The 13,933-nt window shown below is 42.2% G+C and overlaps 1 protein-coding gene across 1 annotated transcript in view; it reads right to left on the bottom strand.

Annotated features, from left to right (window-relative positions):
- COL28A1 (collagen type XXVIII alpha 1 chain) overlaps nucleotides 1-13,933 on the bottom strand; it is a 159,091-nt gene that overhangs the window by 28,061 nt on the left and 117,097 nt on the right. The window contains exon 27 of the mRNA XM_057732394.1: nucleotides 194-262. Within this exon, the coding sequence (XP_057588377.1) occupies nucleotides 194-262 (69 nt within the window). The remainder of the gene's footprint in view (nucleotides 1-193; nucleotides 263-13,933) is intronic.

Here is a 13,933-nt window from a genome sequence, read left to right on the forward strand (position 1 = left end):
AAAATGAGATTTCATAAAGTAAACATGTGTGTAGTTAGGAAAAGAAATGCCTAAAGATTCACTCTGAAATGGATTTTTTCCTCCGACCTTTGTAAGGAGACGAGCGGCAAGTGCATGAGAGCTCTTCCAGGGTTCAAGTTAAGCTACTGAGATCCTAAACCTAAGCATCTCCCTTAGGTCCTGAAATACTTACCTTCTGGCCGGGGAGTCCATGGCCTGTTGTGCCCTTTGGCCCTGGGAAGCCTTGAGGTCCTTGCTCCCCCTGCGCACAATGTATGAGGGATGCTGCTGTTAATTTCTCAAGATAACTCAGAATATACTTTCGGTTGGATATACACTTGCACTTTCAAAACTGCATTATAGCATTATCTAAATTTGGGGGGAAATACATGTACAAGTCAGATGGGCTCAATGCTTTGCTAGTAAAAATGTAATTACTTATCTGGGGTAGAAGTGAGGGAGTTGGTTTATAGCATTTGTCTGTTTCTGTGGTGTAAATATTTCCAACTTTGCCAATTTCAAACTATGAACTTGACATCAACCGGTTCACAAGTAACAAGCAGCTGTTATTTCAGATATGATATTACTGGTGATTTTGATAATCTTCTTTACATTTTCTATATTTTTGATATGTTGGAATCATGTATTATCTTAATAATGGAGTATAAGAGGATTTAACAGCATCTCTCCCCAATTAATGTCAAGGAGTTTTTATATAATTCACCATACACTGTTTGTTCCATCCCTGATCATTTGTAGCAACATAAATTTAGTTCTCTATTATAAATTCAATACCTCCTAAATTTGGGAAATAAAAGTCGTTTCCTTTCAGTAATTGTTTTTAACTTTCCCCGTCATATCTTAACATTCTTTGCTGTTCCTGTACCCCCATCTTCAAACTACACAGGTTTAAAACATTTTCATGATGCTGAACATGAAACAGGAATAGTCACTAACAAGTATACAAAGTCATAGCACTGATGCTGCATGGATCCTACAGCAACCCCCACTTAACTCTAGATCATTATTAACAATGAGTCTGTGGCGAAGGTTTGAAGGACCATGGGCTCCCAGGATTTGCTTTGCTTACCTTCTTTCTCAAAGGTATCCTGACCATGCCCACTAGAATCACTGGTATGCTCAATAAAACCCTCAGACCAACTAAATGAGAATCAAGGATGGAGGTAGGGATAAAAATGCATTTTGCCATAGGTTTGCAAAGGCTCTAGAGCCACAGCTCCAGAAGGCAGGATGGGCTTTAGAAGGTCACTCCTGGAAGGGGCCGCAGAAGGTTGCTTGGAGACCATTGTAACTTCGAATATCAGCATTCCTGAGCCCCTTGTCCTAGCTCATTGGCTTTCAAGCTTTTTAAAAACAGAACCCGTTCTTTTTAAGTGTTATAATGAAATATTTCAGACACACAAAATTTATATGGAAAAAGACAAACACTGATATACCACCATATTAAAAAAATGAAATAGTACAGACACCATGGAAACCCCCAATCTACCCAATTCCCTTCCCTGAAGGAGAGGGGAAACCTCTCTGAAATTGATATGCATCACTCACATCTGTGTTTTTATGTTTTAACTACATTCGTGCATATTCTAAAACAATGAGCAATAGTGTTTTTAATATTTAAACTTCAAATTAGTGATACATTTATGCATCTAATTTGTATTAAAACTCAACATAGTCTCAGGCCTGGGATAGGCTCAGGCCTATTCAAGAAGACTCACCCCTGAAGAAGCAGTGACCCCTCTTTTTGTTGCTTAGTTGGTTAGAGGAGACAGGCAGGGATCATGGGTCTTCTTTATTCAGTTTACAGTCGAGAAAGAATAGTCACCAGGAAAGCCGGTGGTGTTAGGAGCCGCAGAACCTTGGATAGAGGTTGGGGCCAGTTAAGTCAGCCCAACACTCTGATTCCAAGCTGGAGAGTCAAGCAGGACAAAGGAGAGGAGAACAATCTGTCCTGTTTCTAAAGATTGCACTGCCACCACAGGTGTGAGGAAGAGGACTAGGCGGGAATATAGGGATAACACACACCAGCCATGTTACAGTTACTGGGAAACATGCTCTACCAAGAGTGATTTTTAGCCTCCCCTTGAATGTGAAGGACAGAAGGGTTTGTCTACACCCAGACTAGGTGGCCAGCCCGCAGAATGAGATAAAGGATAGTGGGAAGATTCCTGCCTGAGATTCCGCCACTCTCTGTTCTCATTAAAAAGAAAATTAAAAACAAAAATTATAGTCACAATGAGGTATCACCTCACACTGGTCAGAATGGCCATCATCAAAAAATCTAGAAACAAGAAATGTTGGAGAGGGTGTGGAGAAAAGGGAACTCTCCTGCACTGTTGGTGGGAATGTAAGTTAGTACAGCCACTATGGAGAACAGTATGGAGGTTCCTTAAAAAACTAAACATAGAACTACCATATGACCCAGCATTCCCACTCCTGGGCATATACCCTGAGAAAACCATAATCCAAAAAGAAACATGTACCATAGTGTTCATTGCAGCACTATTTACAACAGCTAGGATGTGGAAACAACCTAAATGTCCCTCAATACATGAATGGATAAAGAAGATGTGGTACATATATATATACATTGGAATACTACTCAGCCATTAAAAGGAATGAAATTGAGTTATTTGTATTGAGGTGGATGGACCTAGAGTCTGTCATACAGAGCGAAGTAAGCCAGAAAGAGAAAAACAAATACCATATGCTAACTCATATATATGGAATCTAAAAAAAAAAAAAAAAGATACTGATGAACCCAGTGACAGGGCAAGAATAAAGATGCAGATGTAGAGAATGGACTTGAGGACATGGGGTGGGGGGTGAAGGGGAAGCTGGGATGAAGTGAGAGAGTAGCACTGACATATACACACTACCAAATATAAAATGGATAGCTAGTGGGAAGCTTCCTGTATTAAGCTGCTGCATAACACAGGGAGATCAACTCAATGATGGGTAATGACTTAGAGGGGTGGGATAGGGAGGGTGGAAAGGAGTCGAGGGAGGGAAGGGATATGGGGATACATATATAAATACAGCTGATTCACTTTGTTGTACAGCAAAACCTGACACAACAGTGTAAAGCAATTATATTCCAATAAAGGGCTTTAAAAAATTATAAGAAAGGTATCCTCTGAAGAAAGATATATCAGTAAATGACACTGTGGCATATTACCTTTCTCAGATTTTTTTTTTTTTTTTGGAGGGGAATGAGGACAACTTCATTCAGCCAGGTCCCTGGTTGAAAGGTGGTTTGGGGTTGTCAAGGAGATGCTTGGCAGCACAGGTACCTGGGTTGGCGGATCAGGAAGGTCACTAGCCAGGTGTAGGGGAGATTAAAGGTTCATAGGAGAAATCTGTAGCTGGCTTAGTTTCAACCCCAAAGGACAGATAGTGTGAAAAACAAAGGGGCTGGGACTATGGTGTGATGGTGAATTATCACCGGGGATTATATATTTAGAAAAAGTGGGTTAAGAAAGAACTTGATACCTTTCTGACAATTATTCAGAATAATTATTTATTTTACAACCTTTTAGATTCCCACAGCAGCTAATCTAGAACATGTCCAATAAATGTTTCTGACTGACTAGTTGCGTTTAAGAAATGACACAATTTCCTTGCCAACTTAAAAGCTACCACGGCTTCATTGCCATGCCCTGGGGGAAAAGCCTCAGAGTAGCCAGTTATCAGGTTAGAATCAGCTCCACGTTCAGGAATTTATTTTGCATTACTTCATAATACAGACATTTGATACATAATCGTTAACATTGTATTTATTCCAGGCAGCTGGTTTTCCCTATACTAAAGGCATTTTTTTTTCTTTTTAATCATCAGTTTCCCTTCAAAATACTTGAAGGCTTTTTATAACTTTCAGAGTAGACTATCTGGCTAAAAGGCGTTAGCAAGGAAGTCCATGCCTTCGCTTGGCATACGTGAATACTATGCCGTCAGCTTTTTTTCCTTGCAAGTCTCAGGAAAATATAGGCAGTGATTTCAGGACGGGTCAGAAGCCACTGCGAGAAAGAACCTGTCTATCTGAAGGTATAAATAAGTTTTCAAACGTTTCAAACCCAGCTTCTTAACAACTACATCTCACTCTTACATCTTTTCTGCTAAAGATGTGATCATTTAAATTTTTCAGATGATTGCTTTTTCTCTGGGGGGAGAGAGTTCTAAGGATAATGCACAACTACCTGAATATTTTCATAGATCCGGGGGCGGGGTGGGATTACGGATATGTCAAGAAACAACAGTTTTTCTTTCCAAACGTTTTCTCAGGCAGGTGCTCTCAGGAAAAAAGTCAAATTCATAGGTGAGCACAAAATACCAAACGGATGTCTGGCTGCTTCTTCGATTGTAGAAAACTAGAAAAGGCTGCTTTTATTCTTAAAACCTCACCAAAGATGCTAACTAATCTCTGAAATCACAACTTTCCTTGAATCTGTCATAGGGCTGTGGTTGCAGGGCAAACAGGTTACCCAGAATCTAGGGGAACACAGGCTCCTCCAAGGAGAGACAAGGCCCGGGCACTTACCTGCTGGAGACAATAGATGTCACACACGCCAGGAAGAAGAATTCAACTAAAATTCTTAAATGGCTGAAGGCGGAATGTGGGCTCATGTGAGAAGACAGAACCCTTGGGAGCTTCAGGCACAAGGGAGATTCATGCCCGCCCACCCACAGGCTCTTCTGGGACCGCACCACGCGCGCGAGAGAGTCTGAGGCCAGGGCGAGTGCTGCAGCTTCCCTAGTGGGGCAGACCTGGGGGAGGGAGGCGGCAGTCCCCCGGGGAAAGGTGCGAAGCCCCCATGGGGCAGAAATCTCACACAGCTGGGGGACCTGCAGCAAACACTGCCACCTTTAGAGCACAGGTGATGACCCAGGACAGCTGAGGGAAAGAAACAGACTAAAGCCTGCAGGAAGGAATCCTCTGCCCAGAACTGTAGAGAGGTCCTGCTGCTCGGGGAGGGTCAGGGAACCGTCCTTATCCCAGACCATTAGAGGCCTCCTGTGTGTTTGCTGGAACGCATAGAACCATACACTTTAAAGGGTAAATTTCTCTGTGTATAAATAATCCTTTGTTAAAGAATGTAAACGTTTCTTTTAAAATTAAAAAGAATGAATGGAACACTTGGCTAAATAAGTTAGGTCTATAGAGTAAATAATAGTGTATCAATGATCATTTTCTGATGTTTCTAATTTTATGTAAGAGAATGTGCTTCTTTGTATGAAAAATACTGACATATTATGGGGAAAGGGTTAGCATATCTGTGACTTACTCTCAAGTGTTTCAAAAAAATACTAACGTGTGGGTCTACACATGTACACACAGAGTTTGATAAATGCAGTAACACTTAGGGTAGCTGGGTAAAGGGTTATGGGAATTAATTCTGTGTACTATCTCTACAACTTTAAGTCTGAAATTACTTCAAAACAAAAGTTAAAAATCAAAATAATAGGTAAAAGTTAAAAAACTAAAAATTAACACATAAAACGAGTGAATGAAGGCACTGAATGGCTGCAGAAAGTTATCGAACCCTCACGATAGGCACTGAAGCATGTGAGGATACAGGTACTTTTCCTACCCAAAGTTTGGGGGCCCACAGGCTAAAAGAACGCATGAGGGACTTAAAGCAAAGCCAGAATTGTAGATTTCTACCTCCAGAGACAACTTCTGCTCTTTGCAGTCAGGAGGCCTACACTGTTACAAGAAACCTGTTTCCCCTGGATTTACATTCATACCCACTCAGTTCACCCTCTTAAACCACGGGACCATTTGTCCCACTTGCACACAGCCAGTTTATAAGCCTGATACACGTTCTCTCCCACCATACAGCGACTCCCCTTGCATAACGATGATGTAAATGCTGATAGAGAAAGTGGGACACCAGCGCCACACTGCAAGAAAGGGAGCCTACAGCTACCATTTTCCCTTCCTGATTGACTTAATGCCTCAATAAAGGATAAAGTGTCCTCTACCATCTCATAGGCAATAACCAAGGTGATGACTAGGACAGAGAGATGCTTATTCACATTTACAGAAAAGTACTAGGAAGCCCACCACTGGGGGAAAAGGTTTTAATTGTTCTAGGATTTCAGCACTTGCCCATTGCCTCAGACTAAAACCTAACTATGATACCCAAACGGGATTTCGGCCCAACCTCAGGCTCACTTCAGTGAAAAGACTTCACCATTTTATTTTTTTAATCTTTACATCCTTTTCATTTTACCATTGAGCTGCTTTCTTCCTTCTCGCATTCTATTTCTCCCTAAAAGGGAAAGGGCTGAAGCCACTTGTTACAAGTTATCCAATCCGTAGTATTTTCAGCTCAGTCAGAGGCTTGGGTTTCTCCTCTATCAAGATTTGCAGTCCTGTCTGACAAATTGCAGAGACCTGGTTACATATTGCAAAGCAGGGAAACCTCCAGCTAACCTTCAGTCAGGAGTCAAACGGAACATTCTAGTTGAAGAGCACTTGCTGTAGAAGCTACAGGAAGAGGAAGCAGTTTACTTTTGTACTGAATGTTCTTTGCTGGGATGCAGTTATGCAACCCTATTTCAAGTCTAAAGCCATCCCCATCATTTGGAAATGGCCCCCAAAACATCCTAGAGTAAATCAGCGTGTCATTCTTCCATCTCCCCTCTTGTTTGCCTTTCCTTCTTTCTGTTGGTGATTAGAGTATCGCTAATTAGGAACCAGGGGAATTGTAAATTTTGAAAGTGGGGAGTAAAAGCTTATTCTGCGGGCCTTCTGCCAGCTTGAAGAAAGAAGCCAGTGTTGTTTTAAGATGTTGACTTAGTGGTTAAATAGTACAGTTAGCAAGATGTGGTGACCTGCCTGAATAGGCATCTAGTATTTGGCCTGGAATCCAGGAACCACTCTATTGAAAGGGATTATTTTCTTATGCTTCGTGGTCACTGCTAGTTCACTTTAGAAGGAAAATGTTAAATATGGAACGTACAATCACACAAGTAGATAGAAGGCACTTATCCAGAGGCCCCTAGGACAGCTCAGGGTTTAGCATTTTGGCATTTCCCTCCCTCTCCCTGAAGTTCTGATCATAACAATCTCCTGTTGTAACTAGCAACAGCCATTTATCGTGTCCCGAGTTGCGAAGACTGAGCCGGGTGATGATAGAGCTGGCAGATTCTTACTTAATTTCTGTAATAACCTGGGAGCAAGTATATAAATGATGGAACCGAGGCTTTTGCAATTCTTCTGTATCACCTCACGTTGTATCTGGTTTCACAGCAATGCTTCCAGCAGTAATTCTCTCTCCCAAATGCACAGGTGACAGTTCCTTCAAACAAAGCTTCTGTGATTTTCATCCCTCAGTTCTATCCTCGCATAGAGTAGAAACCAGGCAGTTTCCGCATCTCCAACCTGAAAATGGAGAGCATCCTGTTCCTTAAAACTCTTTCCTTTGTGAAACTGGATTCCTCTAACAATGTGCCATTTTGATATGTTAACTTCTCTAATGGGACAGAGACAGCCTAGTGCTCATTCAATAAAGCAGCCCGTTTGGATCTGAATCAATGAGTGAGTTACTTATTATCAGGGGGCCTTTGACTGGAGTGTGGCCCTGGCTCACCTGGTACCAGGCCAGGAAACAGCCCTAATGGGCTTAATGGAACAACACAGCTTCACTGTATTTGATTTTCATTCAAATGGTGATCTAGACCCATTGTGTCCAGAGAGAGGCAGGGAAATAGTTTACGTTTTACAGATCCAGGGGCTATTTTGATTCTGTTCTTGAAAACAGTTTAAAACCCTCACCATTTGTTCCTTTCTCCTCTCTATGGCCCTCAGTGCAGTCTTTTTTTAATAACCCAAGAACTGTCAGCCATGTATAGCAAGGGTTTTTCAAAACAGGTCCCATGGAAATTTCCATGAGCTGGACCAAGATGCTACTAATATTAATAGTGATGACTATATTCATTTCCTATTGCCACTATAATGAATGACCACAAATTTAGTGGCTTAAAACAATGTAAATTTGTTCTTTGACAGTTCTGGAGGTTAGAAGTCCAAAGTCAGTGTCACTAGGCTAAAGTCAAGGTGTTGCTAGGGCTGGTTTCCCCTGGACGCTCTGAGGGGAGCAGCTGCTTCCCTGACTTTCTCACCTTCCAGGGGTCACCTGTGTTCTTTAGCTGGTGACCTCTTCCTCCATCATCCTCCACTTCATCATCTCTGATTCCATCCTCACATCGCCTCTTCTGTGCTCCCTCTGTCTCCCTCTTATAAGGACACTCATGATTACATGTAGGGCCTACAGATAATCCAGGATAACTGTCCCGTCTCAAAATGCCTAGCTTAATCACATCTGCAGCCTTCTTCCTGCCATATAAGGCAATATTCACAAATGCTAAGGATTAGGATGTGAACATTTTTAGGGGCCATTATTCAGCCTACCACAGTGGCTTTTTCCATATTTGTGTAAAAAAGAAAGATAATTATTGTAATTTTTTGGTAATGTACCTTAATATATTTAATTCAGTTTAAACAATACCATGAATGTGTGTATGTGCAAGTTAATTTACACTCTATGGGTGCTGAGTTAACCCTTGAAATACGATAATCAGTAGTCCACACTTCAAAGATGGGTGACTCGACACTTGCAATCTGAATTTGCGCCACAGAGATGATAGAAACAATTTATCCTTGGGGGGAAAAGAGTGTTCAAGTCATGTGATAGCTGGAAATGTTGTACAGGTCCTTTCCCCTTCTGTAAATGGGTTATAATAGCCAAGTGAGCCCACCCCCCAAATACTTCTGGTAGAGTATCCAAAATTCTAGAACTCATTCAGAACAGGTGCCTCCTACCCTCATCCCATAATAAAGAATCCCTTGACCTGATCTAATTAGGAGGTTAGTTGGTCCCATCATAAGAATATTGTTGTGTTTGCCTCAGAGTGATCATTTTATGCAAAGTACCTGTCAAAGTACTTTAAGAGACAGAGAACTGGAATTTGAACCCAGTTTTCAGTACATGTTTTTGCACCTACTTGTTAAGAAGTAGCTGAACATAGGGTAGAATTCTGTCTGAAACTTGCTTTCATTGAAACATGGCACCTAACAGCAAGGTTGTCTAGGAGAAGGCAGGTCACTCCTGCTGACTTCTAATCTTCAGAGGCTACCAACAATCACTGAAAAGAATCTGACGAATTGTAAATATCCAAATTGGCCTAGTTCAGCTCACAACAGTCATAGCCACATGTGCTCAATTTGGCCATATTTTCCCCCAGACATTTTTCTTAAACTTGTAGTCCCTGCTTCCATTTCTCTGTTTATATCTACTAGCAGATGATAAAGTGACTGAACAAGTAGCACACGAATACTTGCAAATAATTTCAGCAACAGCCAAGCCCCTTTACAGGACTCTTGATGGCTTCACGGACACACATGCTCACGGTTAGGGTTTTCTATCCAATTCACAGACTTTAGTCCCATTTTCCAATAATGAAATGGTTCTTAGTATAAAACCTAGAATTAAATACATTGATAGGTCACAGAGCAAAGAGCATCATAGCTTTGAGGGATTTTATCAGCTGAACTCAGTTGCATAAATTGACTTATCCTGCCCTCCTGCCTAAATAGTCTTCTGTAAAACCTGCCAAATTTCATGAAGATCTTGTATGGCATTTGAACGTACTTGCACCACAAATGATAAATACAACATGACAAGGTCAGCTTTATGGCAGTTCCTCTGCTAGAGACAGGGGACTCTGGATGCTCCCTTTGCTGGCCCTCTGCACGATGCAGCCTCCTGGTTTTCCTCCTGAGATTCTTGTGGTTTGTGTCATTGCGGGTTTTTGTTTTAGAACTCCGATGTCTCTCTTGGTGCTCTCTATGCCCTCAAGGTTGAAGTCTGCCCTGGACACTTAACTTTTGTAGTATTCTTAGTAATCCTGGTCACATCCGTGGCATTAGTGGTGAGCCTCTGAGGATAACCCCCAATTCACTAATGCCTAGTCTCACCGCAGCCTCCAACATTCTCTCTAGGCGTAACATTCTATCTGCTCTCTAGACCTTTCCTCCTGCTGGCCATTTCGGAACCAAATCTATCAAATACAGAAATTCTCCTTTGCCGCATCTGCTTTTCTTCCTGGCTTTGCCTCTTGCACTCACCTCTTGGGATTCTTTTTATGTTCTGACCTTAACTGTGCTCCCTGAACACCCTCATCCTATCATTGGGCAAGTCCCACCCCACCAAACACATCCAAGGAGTCTTCCCTGACCTACCCTCCCCGCAGTCAAGAGTAATTCCCCCAGATCTACCCACACCTCTCTTGCAGCCTGTCTCAGAACAGGTTTGGATGGTTACATGCTTTCTGCCCTATTTAAACTCCCACAATAGAAGCACTTCATCTTATGTAACTTTCTACCCTCTGAGGTCCTATTCCAGGGCCCTGCATATGGCCCTGAGCTAGAGACAGTGAATATGGAAGCAGGCCATCTTTTTGGTAGAAGTTTCCTAGAGACCATGCATCCTAAGCTCTGTCTTATTGAGCCTCACAAACTTCCATTGGTACCTCGGTAAATTTCATGATAAGCATTTAGGGATCCATGTGGAAAAGAGATAACAAAATAGAGATGCATGGAAAAGTGCCAGCAGAGATTTCCTGATGTGAGTCAACCAAAGGAGGTATTTATAAGCAGATTGACTGTATCAATAGCTCCTGTGGCACTGGCCTTGGAGAGAGTTGAACAAAGCAGATGAGTTTGCCGCAAGTCAGAAAACCACAGTGACTCATTTGAGAAGCATTCTGCTGACTGCACAGGCCACTTCAGCTGTGCTGCAGGGTGCAAGCACAGTGGGAGTTGCTGACCCGTGCAGTAAGAGCTGCTACCACAGCAGCAGGAAATGGAGCTCTCTAGCCCAACGTTCAGTCCCCGTGTAGAAGTTTGCTGAATGAAAGGATTCCAGGAAATGTTACTTGCTTTCAAAGTACTCTTTATATCCCTTCATGAACACACAAGAATGGACCCAGAAGCCACAGTGTGCTGATTTAATACTGAGGTAGGCTGAATAATAACCACCAAAGATTTGCAGGTCCTAATGCCTGGAACCTGTGAATGTTATGTTGGGGGGAAAAAGGTTTTGACAGATGTGATTAAGTTAAGGATCTTGGGTGGGGAGATTATCTTGAACTATCTGGGTGGGTCCTAAGTGCAATCAAAATAGTCTTATAAAAGAGAGTCAGAGAGAGACTTAGCTGGCAGAAGCGAACGCCTTGTGATTCAAACAACAAAACAGAGGTGGAGAGAAAAGATGCAAACCACCGGCTTTGACGATAGAGGAATACCAAGGGACCAAGGAATACAAAGAATGTGGCTCTAAGCTCTGGAAAAGCGAAGGAAATAGAATCCCCCACCCCCAACCCCCAGCCTCTGGACTCCCTGTCGATGCCTTGATTGTCGCCCCATAAGATTCACTTTAGACTTCTGAGCTCCAGGACGGAAGAAGAAGAAATTGGTATTGTATTAGATCATCGAATTCGTAGTCATTGGTTACAGCAGCCATAGGAAACTACCACAGATATGAATGTTCTGGTCCCTCCCACTTTTAGCAGATCAGATCAGAGCGTTTTGCATTCAATTACCAAGAAATAATTTGGCTCAGAAATCATTTGTATTTCAAGTTGTCATAAAACGAAAATTCTAACATTATAATGCGAAGGCTGTGAGCAGTGCCCAGGGTGGCTTTGGATTTTGCAGGCAAAGACAGTTCTCTGAGAAGTGATGCTCTTCTATGCCTTTTCTCCCTCCAGGAGAGAAAGCAGTGCCGAAAAATATTTCACACCAAAGGGAAGGTTATTCAATGTACAATTTTGCCTTTGCAGCATAGCTGGAAATTGGCAGAAGGAGGCTATGAGTCACTAAGGATGATGGTTCAGATTCAACAAATCTATCCCTTCTAAACTTGCCCTGTCTCAGATGTACATCACCTGTGCACTAGATTGTTACAATAGCTTCTTAATCCATGTCTCTACTTCTGCTGATACGCCTCCATACCAGAGATTCTCAGCTGTGGGGCAGGGGGAGATGCTACAGGAGACCCTCTGGATGCAAGGGGAGGAGTTTATTTCCAACTACACAATCCACCTCCTACCCCCACACCACTACCTAAAAAGGGAACATGGGAACAGTTGCTGATGGAGTATTCTGGACATGTGTATGGTATGGAGGCAAAAGAATGAGAAGCATTGTTCCAAACTAAATAACAAATATACTAAAACATTCAATTGGCTGTGTCACACCTGTTCTTAAAACTCTTCCAGGTTATATACCCAAGAGAAATGAAAATATAAAAATGTGCCCACAGATGTTCATAACAGCATTATTTATGAGAGCCAAAAAGTGGAAACAACACAAGTGTTCACCACTGGACAAATGGATAAACAAAATGTGGTACATCCACACAGTGCAGTGATTCAACATGGATGACCCTTGAAAACATTATGCTAAATGAAAGAAGCCAGCCACAAAAGACCACATGTTGTGTGATTCCATTTATGTGAAAAGTCTGTAACAGGCAAATCCATGGAGACAGAAAGTAGTAGATGAGTGTTTCTCTGGGGCTAGAGGTTGAGTAGGAAGGGAATGGAGAGTGACTGCCATGAGTTATGGGGTTTCTTTGGGGGATGATGACAATGTCCTAAAATTAGGTTGCATTGCTAGTTGCATAATTCTGTGAAAATCATTGAATTGTATACTTTGACAAGTGACTTGCATGGCATATGAATTATATCACCATAAAAGTGAGTTTTTAAAATAAATCGTTCCAGGCCTTTCTATCATCAGAGCAATGGTTCTCAAAGTTTGGTGTACTTCAGAAATATCTGTAGAGCTGGTTAACACGAGGACTACTGGGCTCTACCCTCAGAGTTCCTGATTCATTAGGTTAGAGGTGGAGCCCAAGAACCTGCCTTTCTAACATGTTCCTAGGAGATGCTGATAGAGCTATTTGGCGGCCATGCTGTGAGAATCACTGTGTGATAGACTCCAGCTGAAGTTCTTCAGCTTGGCCATGAAAGGCCTCCACAGTCTGGCTCCTCCTGCTTTGTAGCTTGTTTCTCTGTAGGCTTCATTTCATCTTAACCTTAACTCATACAGATCTATTTCTGGTTCCCCCATACTTTCTGGCCATAGATTGGGTGTCATTTTACCCCTAGTGTCTAGCCCCGTGCTTGGCACAAAGCAGATATTCAGTTAATGTTTTCGGACCATTGATTGGGCCCAGATCACCCCAGCACCCTAACATCTCACACAAACAGGTAACTACTTCCTCCTAAAAGCTGGTGCTACTACCTTGTCCAGATCCCCTGGATAGGGGCCATAAAGAAAAGGGGATGGAAAAGCCAAACAGTCTTCCCAAGGCATAAACCTAGAAATTCCAAATTTACCAGAATACATAAGTCATGCATCCTTGAGCAGACAGCCAAAGGGAAGATGCTAGTTAGAGTTACCTAACCTCAATGTGCGTAGACTTCAGAAACATCAAGAGGAAATGTAGGGTGCGTGTCTTTTCTGTTAAGATGAACAGAAAAGTACAGCAGGCAGCTTTATACATAAGCAGAAGGGAGCAGCTCCAGCTGTCACAATGAATGTGTCTTAACGGTCACACTTGTAGGTGGGAAGCCTGATTTTAAAAAAAAAAAAATGATCTTTATATCATCACCATATGATTCTGGGGAAAGGGAAATGGGTTTAGACTATACATTACATGTTTAATTATATCAAAAAGAACACACCAGTGTGACATTAAGCCAGGCCTTCCCTTAGGCCTAAGTAATTTCCTGTCAGTAGGTCTGGTGAGACCTATTAACTTATGCGGTGCACCCAAAAAACAGACTCAGGGGTGGATTACACCCACACTTCATCCCATGACCTCCTTTAACCACACCG

This window comes from Hippopotamus amphibius, chromosome 4 (assembly GCF_030028045.1).
Source record: "Hippopotamus amphibius kiboko isolate mHipAmp2 chromosome 4, mHipAmp2.hap2, whole genome shotgun sequence".
Lineage (NCBI taxonomy): Eukaryota > Metazoa > Chordata > Mammalia > Artiodactyla > Hippopotamidae > Hippopotamus > Hippopotamus amphibius.